Source organism: Rhamphochromis sp. 'chilingali' (assembly GCF_963969265.1).
Source record: "Rhamphochromis sp. 'chilingali' genome assembly, chromosome: 15".
Taxonomy (NCBI): domain Eukaryota; kingdom Metazoa; phylum Chordata; class Actinopteri; order Cichliformes; family Cichlidae; genus Rhamphochromis; species Rhamphochromis sp. 'chilingali'.
The window spans coordinates 31,219,387-31,234,542 of NC_137942.1; the positions used below are offsets into that span (position 1 = coordinate 31,219,387).

The 15,156-nt window shown below is 40.7% G+C and overlaps 1 protein-coding gene across 1 annotated transcript; it reads right to left on the bottom strand.

Moving 5' to 3' along the window:
- Window positions 1-10,746: 10,746 nt before the first annotated feature.
- hspb9 (heat shock protein, alpha-crystallin-related, 9) lies at window positions 10,747-12,295 on the bottom strand. Its single transcript, XM_080905298.1, has 2 exons — window positions 11,990-12,295; window positions 10,747-11,455 (listed from the first exon to the last, which is right to left on the bottom strand). The coding sequence occupies exons 1-2, from the start codon at window positions 12,208-12,210 to the stop codon at window positions 10,993-10,995; spliced, it is 684 nt and encodes a 227-aa protein (XP_080761424.1). The 5' UTR covers window positions 12,211-12,295; the 3' UTR covers window positions 10,747-10,992.
- Window positions 12,296-15,156: the final 2,861 nt, after the last annotated feature.

Consider the following 15,156-nt stretch of genomic DNA (forward strand, 5'->3'; position numbering starts at 1 on the left):
GTTTACAAAATCATAAATTTCAGGAAGTATTATGACAGAAAATCCAGAGCTCTATAATATAAAATGTAACCAGCATTATTTCTGCTTTTAGACCATTATGAGTGAGCAAGTCATGAAGTGTTTCCTCCAGGTTAAGCACATCTAATTTTTATTTAAGTCATCAGTCACATTTTGGCAGTTTGTAGTAGAGCACACACTGATGCTAGAGCTGGCTTGGGTACAAAATTGAGCCTGCAGGACAAAACTCTCGCTGGTGCTGCTTACACCAGTGCTACTGTAACATTAGTAGATTAATCAGAGAGGATCTACCTTCGAACAGTGCTGAGACATTAAAATGTAACAGCCCAAAGCTACACATTTTGTCACCTCACTTAGGATTTCAAATACAATTTTACTTATACTTTTTTTTTGTTTCAGAATCAGAAATAAGTCAATTATTTACCTCAGGATATTTAATGCCATGTTCTTTTCTCTTTGATGAGATTTTATCACCAAGCTAATGTCTGAAAAAGCTACATGCTGGAGCTAACTGTAGCTGAGGTGGTGCTTGAGACTCCAGATAAATGTTAAATGATAAATGATACACTTTCTTTTCCTGGGGGTAGGTTTGAATCCATACTGTAATATATACTTTAATATGCATTCATACTGTAATATGAGTAATATATGCTGCTGTATATAGCAGCATATATTACTCATACACATATATATGCATACACATATATGAAATATATGTGCTATATTTTTTTTTAAGCTGAGCCAGCAGAAAAAAGGCATAAATGAATGTGCTCGCTATACATTAACCCATCCAGTCAGTTTGTGGTGACCTGTGATTAATAGGCTTCTCTTGTTTGTTCCATTCTCATACACATTACACATATCTAATAAGGTTAAATCTGTTTGGGGCTTGTGGTAGCTGATATGATGCTAGTGCCGTGCTCCTGTGTCTTCAACTAAGTGTTTTGAGTTGTGATCTCTTTTTTAGTTACGAGTATTTTTAGTTTTGTGTTCTTGTTTTTACTTTTTGTAAGGATTCCTGTTTAGAATAGAATAGAATAGAATAGAATTCAACTTTATTGTCATTGCACATGCACAGGTACAGGGCAACGAAATGCAGTTTGCATCCATCCAGAAGTGCTTTAGTGATATAGATATATTACAATATATATTAGCAATAATATAGATATGTGAGTATATTACAGAAATGGGTCTATTATGGTATGTTATAATGTACACGGTATGAAGTATGTTGTGAATATTCTATAACTATAAGTATGTACAGGCTGTAGTGAGTACAAGCTATGTACAGGCTATGAACAGGATATAAATATGAAAAACTATACAGAATATGAAATAAATAACTTTACAGAATCTGGGATATACAGCTATACAGAAATGGGAACTATGCAAGTTGTAAACAGTTGTAGGATTAAAGATTATCGAATGTACAGAATGATTATTTACACAGAGCTATACAGTAGTGCAGTTAAGATAAGTGAGGGTGTAGATAGTTTCTACAGAGGCTATATAAAGTGCTAGTGGTTGTGAGTGGTGGTTCAGTCCATGTTATTATTGTGTGTTTGAGGGTACAGTTGTCCATTGTGGGTGTGTGTATGTTCAGTCCATGTGTTAACGTGGGTCAGATGTCAGCAGGCAGAGTTCAGGAGTCTGACAGCTGTGGGGAAGAAGCTGTTCCGGTACCTGGTGGTCTTAGTCCGGAGGCTCCTGTAGCGCCTCCCAGAGGGCAGGAGGGTGAAGAGTCCATGTGATGGGTGACTGGGGTCTTTGATGATTTTCCCAGCCCTTTTCAGACACCGCTTCCTGTAGATGTCTTTTATGGCAGGAAGTGGTGCTCCGGCGATGCGCTGGGCAGTTTTCACAACCCTCTGCAACGCCTTCCGGTCCGAGGCAGAGCAGTTCCCGTACCAGACTGTTATACAGTTGGTCAGGATGCTCTCGATGGTGCAACGATAGAAGTTCACCAGGATGTCTGAGGACAGGTGGTTCTTCCTCAGAGTCCTCAAGAAGAAGAGGCACTGGTGAGCCTTCTTGACCAGCTTGGAGCAGTTGGTCGTCGAGGTGAGATCCTCGGAGATGTGGACTCCCAGGAACTTGAAGCTGCTCACACGCTCCACAGCCGTCCCCTTAATGTGGATGGGTGGATGTGGGTCAGCATTCCTCCTGTAGTCCACGGTGAGCTCCTTGGTCTTCTCGGTGTTAAGCAGCAGGTTGTTTCTGTCGCACCACTCAGCCAGACGATCCACCTCCTCCCTGTAGGCGGCCTCATCGTTGTCACTGATGAGGCCAATCACCGTGGTGTCATCTGCAAACTTAATGATGGTGTTGGAACCATCAGCAGGTCTGCAGTCGTGGGTGAAGAGGGAGTAGAGGAAAGGGCTCATCACACAGCCTTGTGGTACACCGGTGTTCATCGTGATTGTAGATGAGCAGCGGTTATCCAGCCGGACATGTTGGTCAGGAAGTCCAGTAACCATTTGCAGATGAGGGAACTGATGCCCAGGTCTGTCAGTTTCCTGATGAGTTGTGAGGGGTGGATTGTATTGAATGCTGAACTGAAGTCTATAAACAGCATTCTGGCGTAGGTGTTGTTGTTGTCCAGGTGTGAGAGGACAGAGTGCATTGCGATGGAGACTGCATCCTCTGTGCTCCTGTTCTGGCAGTATGCGAATTGGTGGGGGTCCAGGGTGGGGGGGAGACAGGATTTGAAGTGTGCTAGGACCAGTCGCTCTAAGCACTTAGTGATGATGGGGGTGAGTGCTACTGGGCGGTAATCATTGAGGCAAGATGGGTTGGAGTTTTTGGGTATCGGGACGATGGAGGTGGATTTGAAGCAGGCCGGTACCACAGCGTGGGCCAAGGACAGATTGAATATGTCTGTGAGCACTCCTGCAAGCTCCCCAGAACACGCTCTGAGAACACGCCCGGGGATGCCATCAGGGCCTGCAGCCTTGTGGACATTGATCCTGCTCAGCACCGCTCCTACATCGGTGGGGGAGAGAGTCAGAGGTTGGTGGTCTGGCGTCATGTCTGCTTTGGTTGTGGTTGTGGGGTTCCCTCGCTCAAAACGAGCATAAAAGTTGTTGAGCTCGTTGAGGAAGGAGACATCAGAGGATGCGGGGGAGGGTTTGGTGGTCCTGTAGTCTGTAATGGTCTGGAGTCCTTGCCACATGCGTCGGGGGTTGGAGTTGGAGAAGTGTTCTTCTACCTTCTTTTTGTAATGGTGTTTGGCTTTTTGGATGCCCTTCTTTAGATTAGCCCTGGCTGTGCTGTAGGCGTGTGCATCTCCTGACCTAAAGGCGGTGTTGCGGGCCTTCAGGAGGAGACGAACATCCCGGTTCATCCAAGGCTTCTGGTTGGGGTACATGGTGATCCGTTTCTGGGTGATGACACTGTCTGTGGTTTCGGAGATGTAATCCAGTACAGATGAGGCGTACTGGTCCAGGTCTGTGTGGGTGAACATATTCCAGTCTGTGTTTTTAAATCTGTCCTGGAGCACTGCGTCTGTCCCCTCTGGCCACACTTTAATTGTCCTCACAGCAGGTTTCACACGTTGGATGAGTGGTGAATACCGAGGTGTGAGGAACAGGGAGAGATGGTCCGATTGTCCAATGTGGGGGAGGGGTGTGGCTTTGTAGGCTCCAGCCTACTTTGAAGTCTTTTGGTGATTTTGGTGATTTCATGTCTCTGTTTATTCTCCCTTTGTCTTTGTCAAATTTGTAATTCTCAGGCTCAGTGCTAGTTTCCTTTTTTATTTTGATAGTCTCTTTTGCTGCATGCGTTATGCAGTGTTGGGGAGTAACAGAATACATGTACCGGCGTTACGTATTTAAAATACAAAATATGAGTAACTGTATTCCGTTACAGTTACCGTTTAAAAAGGTGGTATTTAGAATACAGTTACTTTGTTGAAATAAATGGATTACACGGCGCTCTTTTCCTGCTTCATATGTTAGGCTATGCCCTCTCTATTTTTGGTAATTCCATGTTGGTGGAAACCCAAACAAAACACACATTAAGAGACTCTAATGCCTGGGCCTCAGTCTCGCGGCCCATGTCACCCCTACTTGCAGCCCACATGATGATGTGAAGAAATATTTTTCAGTGTACTCGGGCAGTGTACTCTGTGCTGCAGGGAGAATGGACTGCCATACCCGTGATGTGTGTGTGAGCGCGAGGAGGGAGAAAAAGGAGAGTGGAAAAGTACGAGTTGTCATCGAGCAGAAACAGGATCTGTTCGTGTTTTCCTCTGAAACAATAAGTTCCGTTGGAGCAGCCTTTCAACGCCTCTCTCTCTCTCTTGCTAGCAAAATTGACCCAGACAACAAAGTAAAGCTAGTTTTTGGCTAAGAGCCCGACACGGAACCCGATGTATTAGCCAGAGGTCCCTTTACAGAGGAGCCGCGGACCTGTTTTATATACGTGGAATAGTTCTCTATACGAGATGTCTACACCCTAAAATACACAGCAATAGTACATTCATGTAGTTGTAAATAGCATGATAATATATTAAGTAATCCAACGTATTCAGAATACGTGACTCTCATTGAGTAACGTAACGGAATATATTACAAAATACATTTTGGCGCATGTATTCTGTATTCTGTAATCTGTAGTGGAATACATTTTAAAAGTAACCTTCCCAACACTGCCGTTATGTTCAGTTTTGTGTCCCATGTCATCGTTCTGACTTTGTTCACCTGTGCCTTGTTTTCCCCAGCTGTGTTCCAAAGTTTCACTTTGTTCTTTGTCATGTCCCTTCATGCTGTTTGCCTGCCAGTCTATCAGTCTGCTCCAGTTAATACTGCTGTTTTTTCAAAAGCTTGCTGATGCTAGCTAGTAAAACTACATTTTAAATGTATGTTTTTCTGAGGAGTCCTGCATTCTGGATCAGCTCTCCACCACCTGCACAGCACATCGTGACAGTGAGTTTATAATATAATATTAAATAACTGTGTTTCCTCCACTAACCTCTGACAGCTCACCTAGCAAATATCCCTTTAGGTTTCATGCGGGGTCACTATGGACAGACATGGCCCACAGTGGGCAGTCCACTGCCACAAGATGGCAGTACATTACAAGATTGATGAAAATACTCTTTAAATAAGACAAAATTGGTTTAAGAAGTCTCTCTCATCTGTATTTTGATGTTTATTTATTTGTTTTTGGCGTTTTTTTCAGTTTGGAAGTTCTGTGGAACATTTCTTCTCACAGGACAATAACATCACAGGAGGAAATAACTGATGATGTGATAATTGTAACTCCCTTTGGGTAAAATGAACAGGTATCTGCCTTTTTGTTCTTACATATTTTGACTTATTGCTGTACCAGAGATGGGTTTTTACATTTTTTGGGAATTCAGCCAAAGAACTGCAAGAAAATTCACACATGCACAAAGCAGATTATTGAGATGACTTGTGCATAGAGAGAAGTGTCTGCCAGTTTTAACAGCATCCTCCGGTGAGGGAGTCCTTCTCCAGGAGAAAGTGAGTTTGCCGCCTTATTGGACTGTAAAATCCATCATTATTACGACCTTATAACTGTCTGCAAGGAAAATGTGCAGACATTTCCTGCAAACGTATATATGCGAGGGCAAAGTCTTGCTATTCATTGCAACCCTCATTGCACTGCAGCCATTTTCAACCCTTTGATTCTTTTCTTCTCACCTCCAAAAATAACTGTGACCCTGACATTAAAACCACATTTTGAGCCTCAAAAATGTCTTCAAACTAGTGGGGATGGGCATTTTGTCCCCATTAGGGACTCTTGGTCCCCACAAGTATAGTGGCATGCCAATTTCTGTCCTCACAAAGATGTCTAAACATGTACACACACATACATCTGTATTACTCCAATGGCAGAGAAGAGCCCTCACTCTGGATGACATCATTCTTCATGTGTGAGCACGTTTAGTTTTAGAAAGGCAAGAACTTACGCACATACAAACACTTAGACACAAATCTATGCATAGTCACAATCACGCACACCTACACACTATGAACCCCTGCAGGTCCCGTGAAGACATTTCTGGGAGGACATGAAAAATTAGAGGGAGAGAGACAAGTTTGTCACAACTGTTTGAAATCATTGATACAAGGAGAATGCAAGAGTTGTGACATAAACAATCTCATATATGTACTATTATTCTGTTTTTATGTACCTCCTCCACACCTGTAAACATATTATGAACCTTTCAATCCACAGAGTGCAAGTCACACTAACATGAAATGCTGATATTTTGTCTTTGGCTGAAAACAATAAAATGCTACTGTTAACTGATTTTAGCAAAATAAAATTTAAAGGAAGAAAAGAAAAGAAAAGAAAATATATTTTGACCCCTCATCTTTGTCAAAATGGCCTAAATGGGGGAAAGTACTAATAAGGATGACCGCTCTTCTTGTTCAGTTTCGGTTAAATTGGTTTGTATGAATTGGAACTGAACGGTGTGACTTATTCCCTTTATCACCTTTCACATCTTTTCTGTTTCCTTCAGCACTCAGCATTATGTATGCTCTGCCTCAATGCTGCTGTTTACCACAGAAACATACAGCACAGTCACAGACATACCAACCACACACACACTAACATGCAGCCATACAAGACAGACAGATAAACACACAGTTTTGGTGTAAATTCTACTCTCCACCATGACCACACTGAGGTTCGTCACATGGAATTACGTGGAATTGATTCCAGGAAAAAGAGGCTCAAAATGACTAATCAGTTAAATGACTTACCACCATATACTGTCTTTCTACAGGAGACTCATATGACCAAAACTCACCTCTCCATATTTCCTTCACACATTCTCAGCCCGCTACTCAAAACAAAGAAGTTTAGCCATATTAATTAACAGAAAAATGAACTGCACTGTCAGCAGCAGGTCCACAAGGCAGATTAATAATACTTTATCTATGTATTCAAAATATGGATCTGTGTATCACTAGTATATGGACCAAATGTTGATGACCCCTCCTTTGTTTATACCTTCTTTTTTCACTCTCAGTCCCATCCAACTTTATTTATAAAGCACTTTATAACAGCCAGCACAGGACCAAAGTACGGGAAATAAGTAAAGAACAATAGAGAAAACAAAACAGAGTAAATAAAAAATAAAAACAGTATAAAAAACATACAATGAACTAATAAAATAAAATAATCTTTAAAAAACCCCACATCTCACAAGGTGTCAAAAGGCAGGGTGAAGACATGGGTTTTCCTTCAGATCACTCTAACACCACACTTATAATAGGAGGAAACTTCAACCTGTCTCAGTACAGCAGTGAGTCAAAGGATGTGGCTGCGAGTTTGGTCTTTGTGATGCCACTCTCAGTATTACACCTTCTTTTCACCAGTACACCACTCACACTGTCGCTCAGACTACTTTTTAGTTCCAGCTCCGTTATTAAAAACACTCATTCTATCACTATCAGTGATCATACACTAGTATTTATCTGTCTGACACAGAAAAGAGTCACACCACTAATTAGGAGCTGGAGATTTAATACATCACTATTTAAAGAACAAGACAAGATTATTTCAAAATGGAATGGGCAATACATTTAGATAATAATGACCTAGCAGGGACATCAACACATGTTCTATGGGAAACAGGACAGGTAATAATGAGGGGCAAAATATTATCTTACTGTTCACATAAGAACAACAAGGAGAAAGTGCTTTCTAAACGTATTAGAACTAGAACAAAAAATGAAATCATTAGAATCTGCCTGTGCTGCCTCACCACAAGAGCATATAATTACCAACCTGACAAAACGAGTGAAGGAAACTGTTTCCAGGGCCTACTCCGTGGATCGGCTTCCTCCGAGGCGTGGACGTCTATCAGCAGAGAATGTACCTTCACCTATCAGCAGAGAATGTCCCTTAGTCTGTAACACAGTCAAATATATTCTCAAGTAATATTCAAGCATGCCATTCAGCGTGTTAGTACGAGCAGCTCGGGAGCAGCTTGGGAGAACAAGAAAACAGAGACTGCTTTAGATTGTCTTCCCAAAGTGACTCAACTTTATTCACAAGTACAACAGTTTATATAGAGGGTAAAATTCATGAGACAGCAGATTATCAGTTTAAACCAGTACAGACCAAGATAAGGCAGCGTCTTCCTGCCCTTGGGTGAAGAAGCATCCTTTGTGTAGTGTATCAGTTCAGCTACAATTGTGATTATCTCAGCGACATATTTTCAAGGCACAAAACGAAGAGTTCTTACATTAGTGAAATCTGAAACAAACCATTTGGCCTTCAACAGGCGTCTCCTAAAAGATTAAGAAACTAATGTAGCTGAGGGAGTGATCTCTGTGGTATTTCAACCTTGTACCAGCCTGTGATTCTCACACATCAATTCTTGGGTCAAAGAGAAAAATAACTAAAACAAAGGGGCCTTATTGAATGACAGAGTTTTCCTGCATAATGTCACTATAAAACAATATCCAGTAAATGCTACCATGGTACTAAAATACCTAACAACGAGAAGTAGAACTAAATAAAACAATTAAGGCAAAGGCTGGGTTTGAAAAACTTACTAACCAGTTAAAGCTAAATAAAAAAACAACAACAAGTATTTATTCTTTAAAGGATTCCACTGGGATCCTTGCTCATGACCAACAACATATAAATATACAAATAAATATTTGAAAGATTTTTATAAGCTTTAAACTCATCACAGATTAATCCTTCCGACGCTGACATTGCAGAATTCCTTAACAAGATAAAGCCCCAGCACCAGATGGTTTTACAAAGAGTTTTGGTCTATGCTAGCCGCTACCACTCAAATTCAGAGCGATCATTCTCTATGCCTAAACATGAACTCAACCCTCTTCTGGGTGGCTCTGCGAGTGGGGCATGGGGATCTGGTGCCTGGGTTCGCCTGGTCTCTGGCTGGGTGCTTCCTTGCACTGGGCTGGTCTGCGCCCTCTTTGTTGCCTTGCTGCATAGGGCAGTTTGGCCCATGCTGGGAAGTCCAGTCTGCCTATAGAGAATTTACAGAGCTGATCTTGGAAAAGCAAAATGTGTTTGGCACAACAGCACAATCAGATCTTAATACTGATTGCAAAAGCTGCTAGAGAGGATTAAAAAAAAGAAATAAAGAATTTTGAACTGTGGAAATTCAAATGTCAAATTTCATGTCTTCTGACATTCTGTCATTAAACGTCTCTGTTTGTCAGCAATGGGAGTTCATGTGCTCCCAGTGTGCATGTACTTTGTTTTGTTATGTTTGTTATGTGTTTGTATTAGATGCCAAGTGGTCTTTTACAAGAGTCAAATATGTGAAGAGCTGGAATGAGAGACCTATCTCACTACTGCTATGACCTGGTACGTATCTGTCGATCTGTGAGAGTCAGCTTCAATAAAACAGAGAAAAAGCTGTTTTTATACTCAGTAATCCATTAGTCTATGTAAGACCTTTCATCCACTTTGAAGATGTCCCTACAACAACCTTAAATATGTTGGATTGGTCTCTACAGCCTCTTTCGTCCAAGATTTGAAAAGTTTGCCCCATTTTGTGACCTTTAATCAGGGTAAAAAGGCACCATTTGTGAAGCGTCATTTGCAGATCTTTTCACAGATACTTAATGAGGTCAATTCAGTATGGTTTGGTGAAGGACATAGTTATTCCTGAATTCTGTTTTTTTCTGTTTTTACAAAGGCTTGATTTAGTCCTCATAGTCATTCGTCTGGTTATTTCTTCTATCGAGGTTAAACTTAGCTCTACAGAGCACTAATATTTTTTATTTTAGAATTATCAAGAGCACCATGCTTCAGGAAACACTTAAGGGTGCAGAAATAGATCTTAACCCTCGACCTGATCTATACCTCACTACAGATAATTGCAGAAGTCTTCAGGGAGTGCTTTGGACTTTGTGGATTGATTTTCATCCTGGCATGCAGTGCAATTGTTTGACCTTTCATACACAAATGTGTGTGTCTTTGTTGGCAATGTCAACAACTACAAGAATAATTAAACCAAAGAAGACCAAATTTTAGAATAGCACATCAAAGCATAAAGAAACTTTTCTTAAAGATTTCCTGATTTTTAATAAATTTGCAACATTCTGATAAAGTCTCATTGACTCATGTGGTACAATTGTTAATAATAGTAATCTAATAATGTTATCTTCTTATTTTGGTTATGTCTGGTAGGGTGTTGGCGAAGATATTACCTTTTGTGCAGTTTTCCTAAAGCCCAAGTTAGTATCATTAAGTAAATTTAGTTATCTTATTTGCATTGGCAGCAGATCTTTAAGAAAAAAACAAATTAAAGGTATTGTCATAGAAAAGAAAAAGTAAGGTTAGGATTTGGTTAAACTAATCCCTCAGAAACTGCCAATGTTTCTGTTCCCTTTCACTCTATTCTGTTCACCTTTTCTAATAATGCCTTTATTTCTTCTCTTCTCTATCATGACACCCTCAGGGTAGGACTCATAAAATGTTAAACTGCTCCTTTTGTTTGTCACCAGCTTCAGCACGCCGGCAAATAACTTCGCCCCAGGAAACCAAATGTCACTTGAACCTTTTAAGGGTACTAATTCAGCCACCTTAGGGGAGTTAATGCCAGCTTTTAGGATTCTTCTTGTTCTCTTCCTCCATCTGTGTCTGCTGACTTCTTTTTACTCCTTCATTCTCCTCGTGTGAGTAGGCTGTTGGCACCATCATGTGGTCACAGTAGTCCTCAGCAAAGGCCAATTTTACATGATATTATTTTCCATTTGACACTTTATTTCATTTTTACAGTTGAAAAAACAAATTGCACATTGTTATAAAATAAAAAGTTGTCTTTATCTAATAATTGTAAACATTACTCATTGTAGAGTCTTTTTGTTGTGGAAGGCTGTATATAAATAAACTCATCAAAAATGTGCGTGCGTGTGTGTGTGTGTGTGTGTGTGTGTGTGTGTGTGTGTGTGTGTGTGTGTGTGTGTGTGTGTGTGTGTGTGTGTTTTGGGGGCCACATATGCACTAGTCTCTTTGTTCTTCCTCTGTGTCGTCCTTTTTGATGGGAAACTCCAGCGATGTCCTGAAACGAATGGGTACCTGGCGTTCCTCTCCAGCTGTTTGCTTAGCCACAGGGGCATGGATATGCAGCTGTCCGTTATCCATCAGGGAACAGGAGAGGCCGGACAGATCCAGGTGAGGAGGCAGGTCGATCTTCTGGGCGAACCCTGCCTGAGAAGATGCAGAGGAGCAGAAGGACGCACAGGAGGATGAGGAAGAGCAGGACTGGCTCTCTTCTGCTCCGGCCTCCTTCATGGCTACGACCGCCAGACACCGGCCTTCCAGCTTGACAGTGATGTCACTGGGGGCATAACCGCGAGCATCTAGTGTCACCAGGAGGTCACCGTTGTTTTCTTTAGCTGGCTGGACTTCCTTGTGGGTCTCTGTAGTGGAAAGCTCTCTCTGCTGCTCTTCATCATCACTCAGCCTGAAAGTGAATCAGTATTAGAAATAATTTCTCCATCATTGCTCCGGACCCACAAGAGCTGTTAACCTTTTTATAGTTGTGTTTGGGGTAGGGTTTGGATTCTGCTAAAGCTTTCCTTATTTATTATTATCATCATCATCGTATCTTTTCTTTTCTTTTCTTTTCTTTACAGAATTTTAAATTTTTTATAAAACCCCAAATGTTTGAATGTCTAAACTGATCATTGACAATCCAAAAAAGCTTAAGCTTAAGATAGGAGTAGATCTTAGGTAGCATTCTACCCTTTTAATAGATTCTTTACCTGTTTAGAAAAGCCAAATAAAATATCTTTTAGTAGAAAATCTGATGCCAAAAATGTATAAGACTTCATTACCACTTTTAGCATTTTAGTATTTAGCATGTGGCTAAAACATGCCATAACTCTAGGCAGATCAGTGGTGATCTTATGGATGGTTAAGTTAAAACCAAATCTGTAGGTTTGAACAAACCCCAAATCAGGTATATCCACTAGTAAAATTGGGCTACTGTACATACCGCTTCAATGTGTTAGACATTAGGGGCATCTGGTTGAAGTTGAGCAGCTGGGGCCCATCATAGAGCTGGCTCAGGAGGCTGTCAGCTAGTTTGGCTCTCCGGTTAAAGAAGTCTCGCTGGAGAGAAGACAGGGCTTCAATATTGAGAGGCCACAGCACCTGTTCATGACTGAAGAAAGGGTCCTCGCCAAACAAGCTGGTCAAGGCTGCGTGCTGGGACATGATGTCAGTGTTGTTTTGATTGCAGGTTCCTGCCTCTGACTAGATATCTTCAGGGTCCAGTGAGAACTGAAAGCTTCCTCAGTTTTTCCGTATTGACTCTTCTCTTAGTTTGGGAATCTACACAGCAGTCCTTTATATACCCCAGCTGCTCTGTCCCGGCCCTCCCACCGTGCTATTTAAGCTCTATGAGCTCAGTGCTGCTTGCTAACATGTGCCAGTGAAGTCAGGAATACTCTGCCATTAATCAAAAAGCTAAAGACAACACATGGTCATAGCCTGTTTGGGTTTGTATGCACAAGGCCATGATACTGCTGGAGAAAATATGCTGATTTGTCATTCCTCATAAGTGACCCAGGCTGGGACTTTGAAAGTGTGCTGTCTCACTGAGAGTATGTGGGATGAAGTAAATAATGACACAACACTTTTTAAAAGACTTTATTCACCTCTATGTTAAAAGCAAACACAAAATTCTAATATTTCTTTTTTACTATAACCAAAATGAATTTCTGCCTAGTAACTAAATTAACTTAAAGTTACTATTTTCTAAAAGCACTACAGTGTGCTGGATTTTGAACACTTGTTAAGGACATCAGAGTAAACTGAATAGCATGCCATTAGCTGCATTTAACTGACTTAGCTTGTAAATTACAGTTACACAGTCACACATTCAAACATTTAATGTTTGAATGTGTGACTGTGGACATATTTAATGTTTGAATGTGGCCAATAACACCAGCAAAGACCTTCACGTGGCTTGGCTGGCAGAGGTGATCAGTGAACAGACACCATAGGAACTTTGGATTCATGAATTGTGGTTGACAGAAAACATTCCTGCATAAACATTTTCTAAATTGTTCCTGAATATCAACAAAGCAAAACTTTAACTCCATTCTCTGCACCCAATGCTCACCTAAATCTAAAGCTGTGTTGTTAGGCCATGTCATTAATGGTATATGAGAGCTGTATGAGGGAGACAGGATTTTGACCAGAACTGTGTAAGGGGAGTAAGACTCTCAAGAGACAAGCCAATCCGGTTGTTCAGTGATGAAGCGACGAATCCTACTTCCGGGTCTAAAGTAGTCTGCGTTTAATATGGCTTTTGTGTTGTTAACATGTTTAATGTTTTGTATTTTCTTCTATTTGATCTCAAAAAGCTCCTAAAACAGTCAGTGATCACTGTTGACCTCCCTCGGTTTTTATTACCACTAATCATTTATTTAAGCTCAGTTTTTAAAACCTTAGGATGTAACTACAGCCCAGCCCATGCAGCAGTATATGAATGACGAACCTCGTATTGTGGATGGATTATCTCAGTTGTTCTCCTGGCTGAAGTTTGGTCCTTTTACAGCATCCTGCCATGCGATTACATTTGTTTCTGACCACCGAGAACACTCACGTTAACTTTTATCGAGTGGAAAAAAAGTTAGCTTGTTTATATTATGCTAACATAGCTGTGTCGCTAGCGGTCACGTAGCACATCATTATATACCAGCTAGCCCAACTTCAGTAACCTTACAAACGTCACTGCTGTTTAGTTTTCTGTCTTCATTTATGCTGGAAGTGATAACAGAGCTGTACGTTTTAATTTGTTTCCAAAACCCCGCAGTCAGGACATGCTATATTATATTTAGATAGAAGCTAGCGAGCTAACTCCCTGCTAACTTCTAACTCCGTTAAATGTCATAAATTCTGTTTTCATGGATGCCTGGATGTTAAACTCAATTGTTACACCTGGTAGAGCAGAACGCTGATCATTTTATTAAAGATGAAAGACTTTAGACAGTTTTTCAACTCTCAGTAATGCCATAGTGATCGTTTGATAAATGGACCTGCAGCGGAGTTTAGACCCAGACACGGCTAGTGACGTCAGACTGAACAACCGGATAGAGGGCCAGACATTTGAGCTAGAAGATGAAAGCTCATATCAGTCTTTGAGGAGCCAAAACTAGGGCAAAATGACAACATCAAAAGTTCGTTATGGATAAGAAGTATTGCATAAGTTAAGGCTCTGAAGCTTTGGGATTTGGTTTCTCAACTGCTAAACAGGACACCCACCAGTTACAGTAATCCTCTGTCCACGGCCACAGCAGACTGAGGCAGCCTTGTTATGTTTTGTTTAAGAGAGTTCTCACCTTCCAAATAGATTTATTCTTCTCCCACTTAGAGACATCATGATCATTTCTTACTTTGATCGACTGCCTAATCTTGAAGAATCAGTCTTGATTGATCTAACCGACCATAACTAGAATGTGGACTCGAGGTTATCTGAACATATCTTGAAGAGTATTTTCATCTCCAGAGTATTTTCAGTTTTAATGCTAAGTTCAAAGATGAGCACATCCATCTGACATCTCTTCTCCTGAAACCTGGTTTGCTATCTGTTTGACGTAATCAGTGGACTAGCTGTTTTGGTGGTTGCCCTGTTTTCTTATTTCATGCTGAAAAAACAATTTTAATCATTTCAACCCATTTTCATTATAGCTGAAATTGAACTGATAAAGAAATGACAGATTATTCGTTTTTAGTGATACATTATTGTTTACATTATTATGGTTCTCTCCTGATCACTAAAGAAAGGTTTGTGTGACATGGAAGTTAAACTGCATGTCTGCTTCACAGCACAACCACTGTGAGCAAAAAGTGGTTAAACCTGGCAACACAGTAAGGGCTGTTCCCCTTAAAGCTTTTAGCTTTTTGGGATTAAAATGTTCTCTAAATAAGGAGAGATCACATTTCCCAGAGTGTCACTTCTCATGTGGGTGATGTACTTTACAGGAAGGTTAATTACCAATGTAATGGTGAATTAGACAAACGAATCCAAAACATCCCAAACAAGTCATGCAAAGTATATCTATACATACTTATCCTATGAAATAGTCTTGCTGAAATATTTTAGCAAAAATGTAAATATTTTAAAATCTGAAATATTCTTGTAGCAGTTTGTGG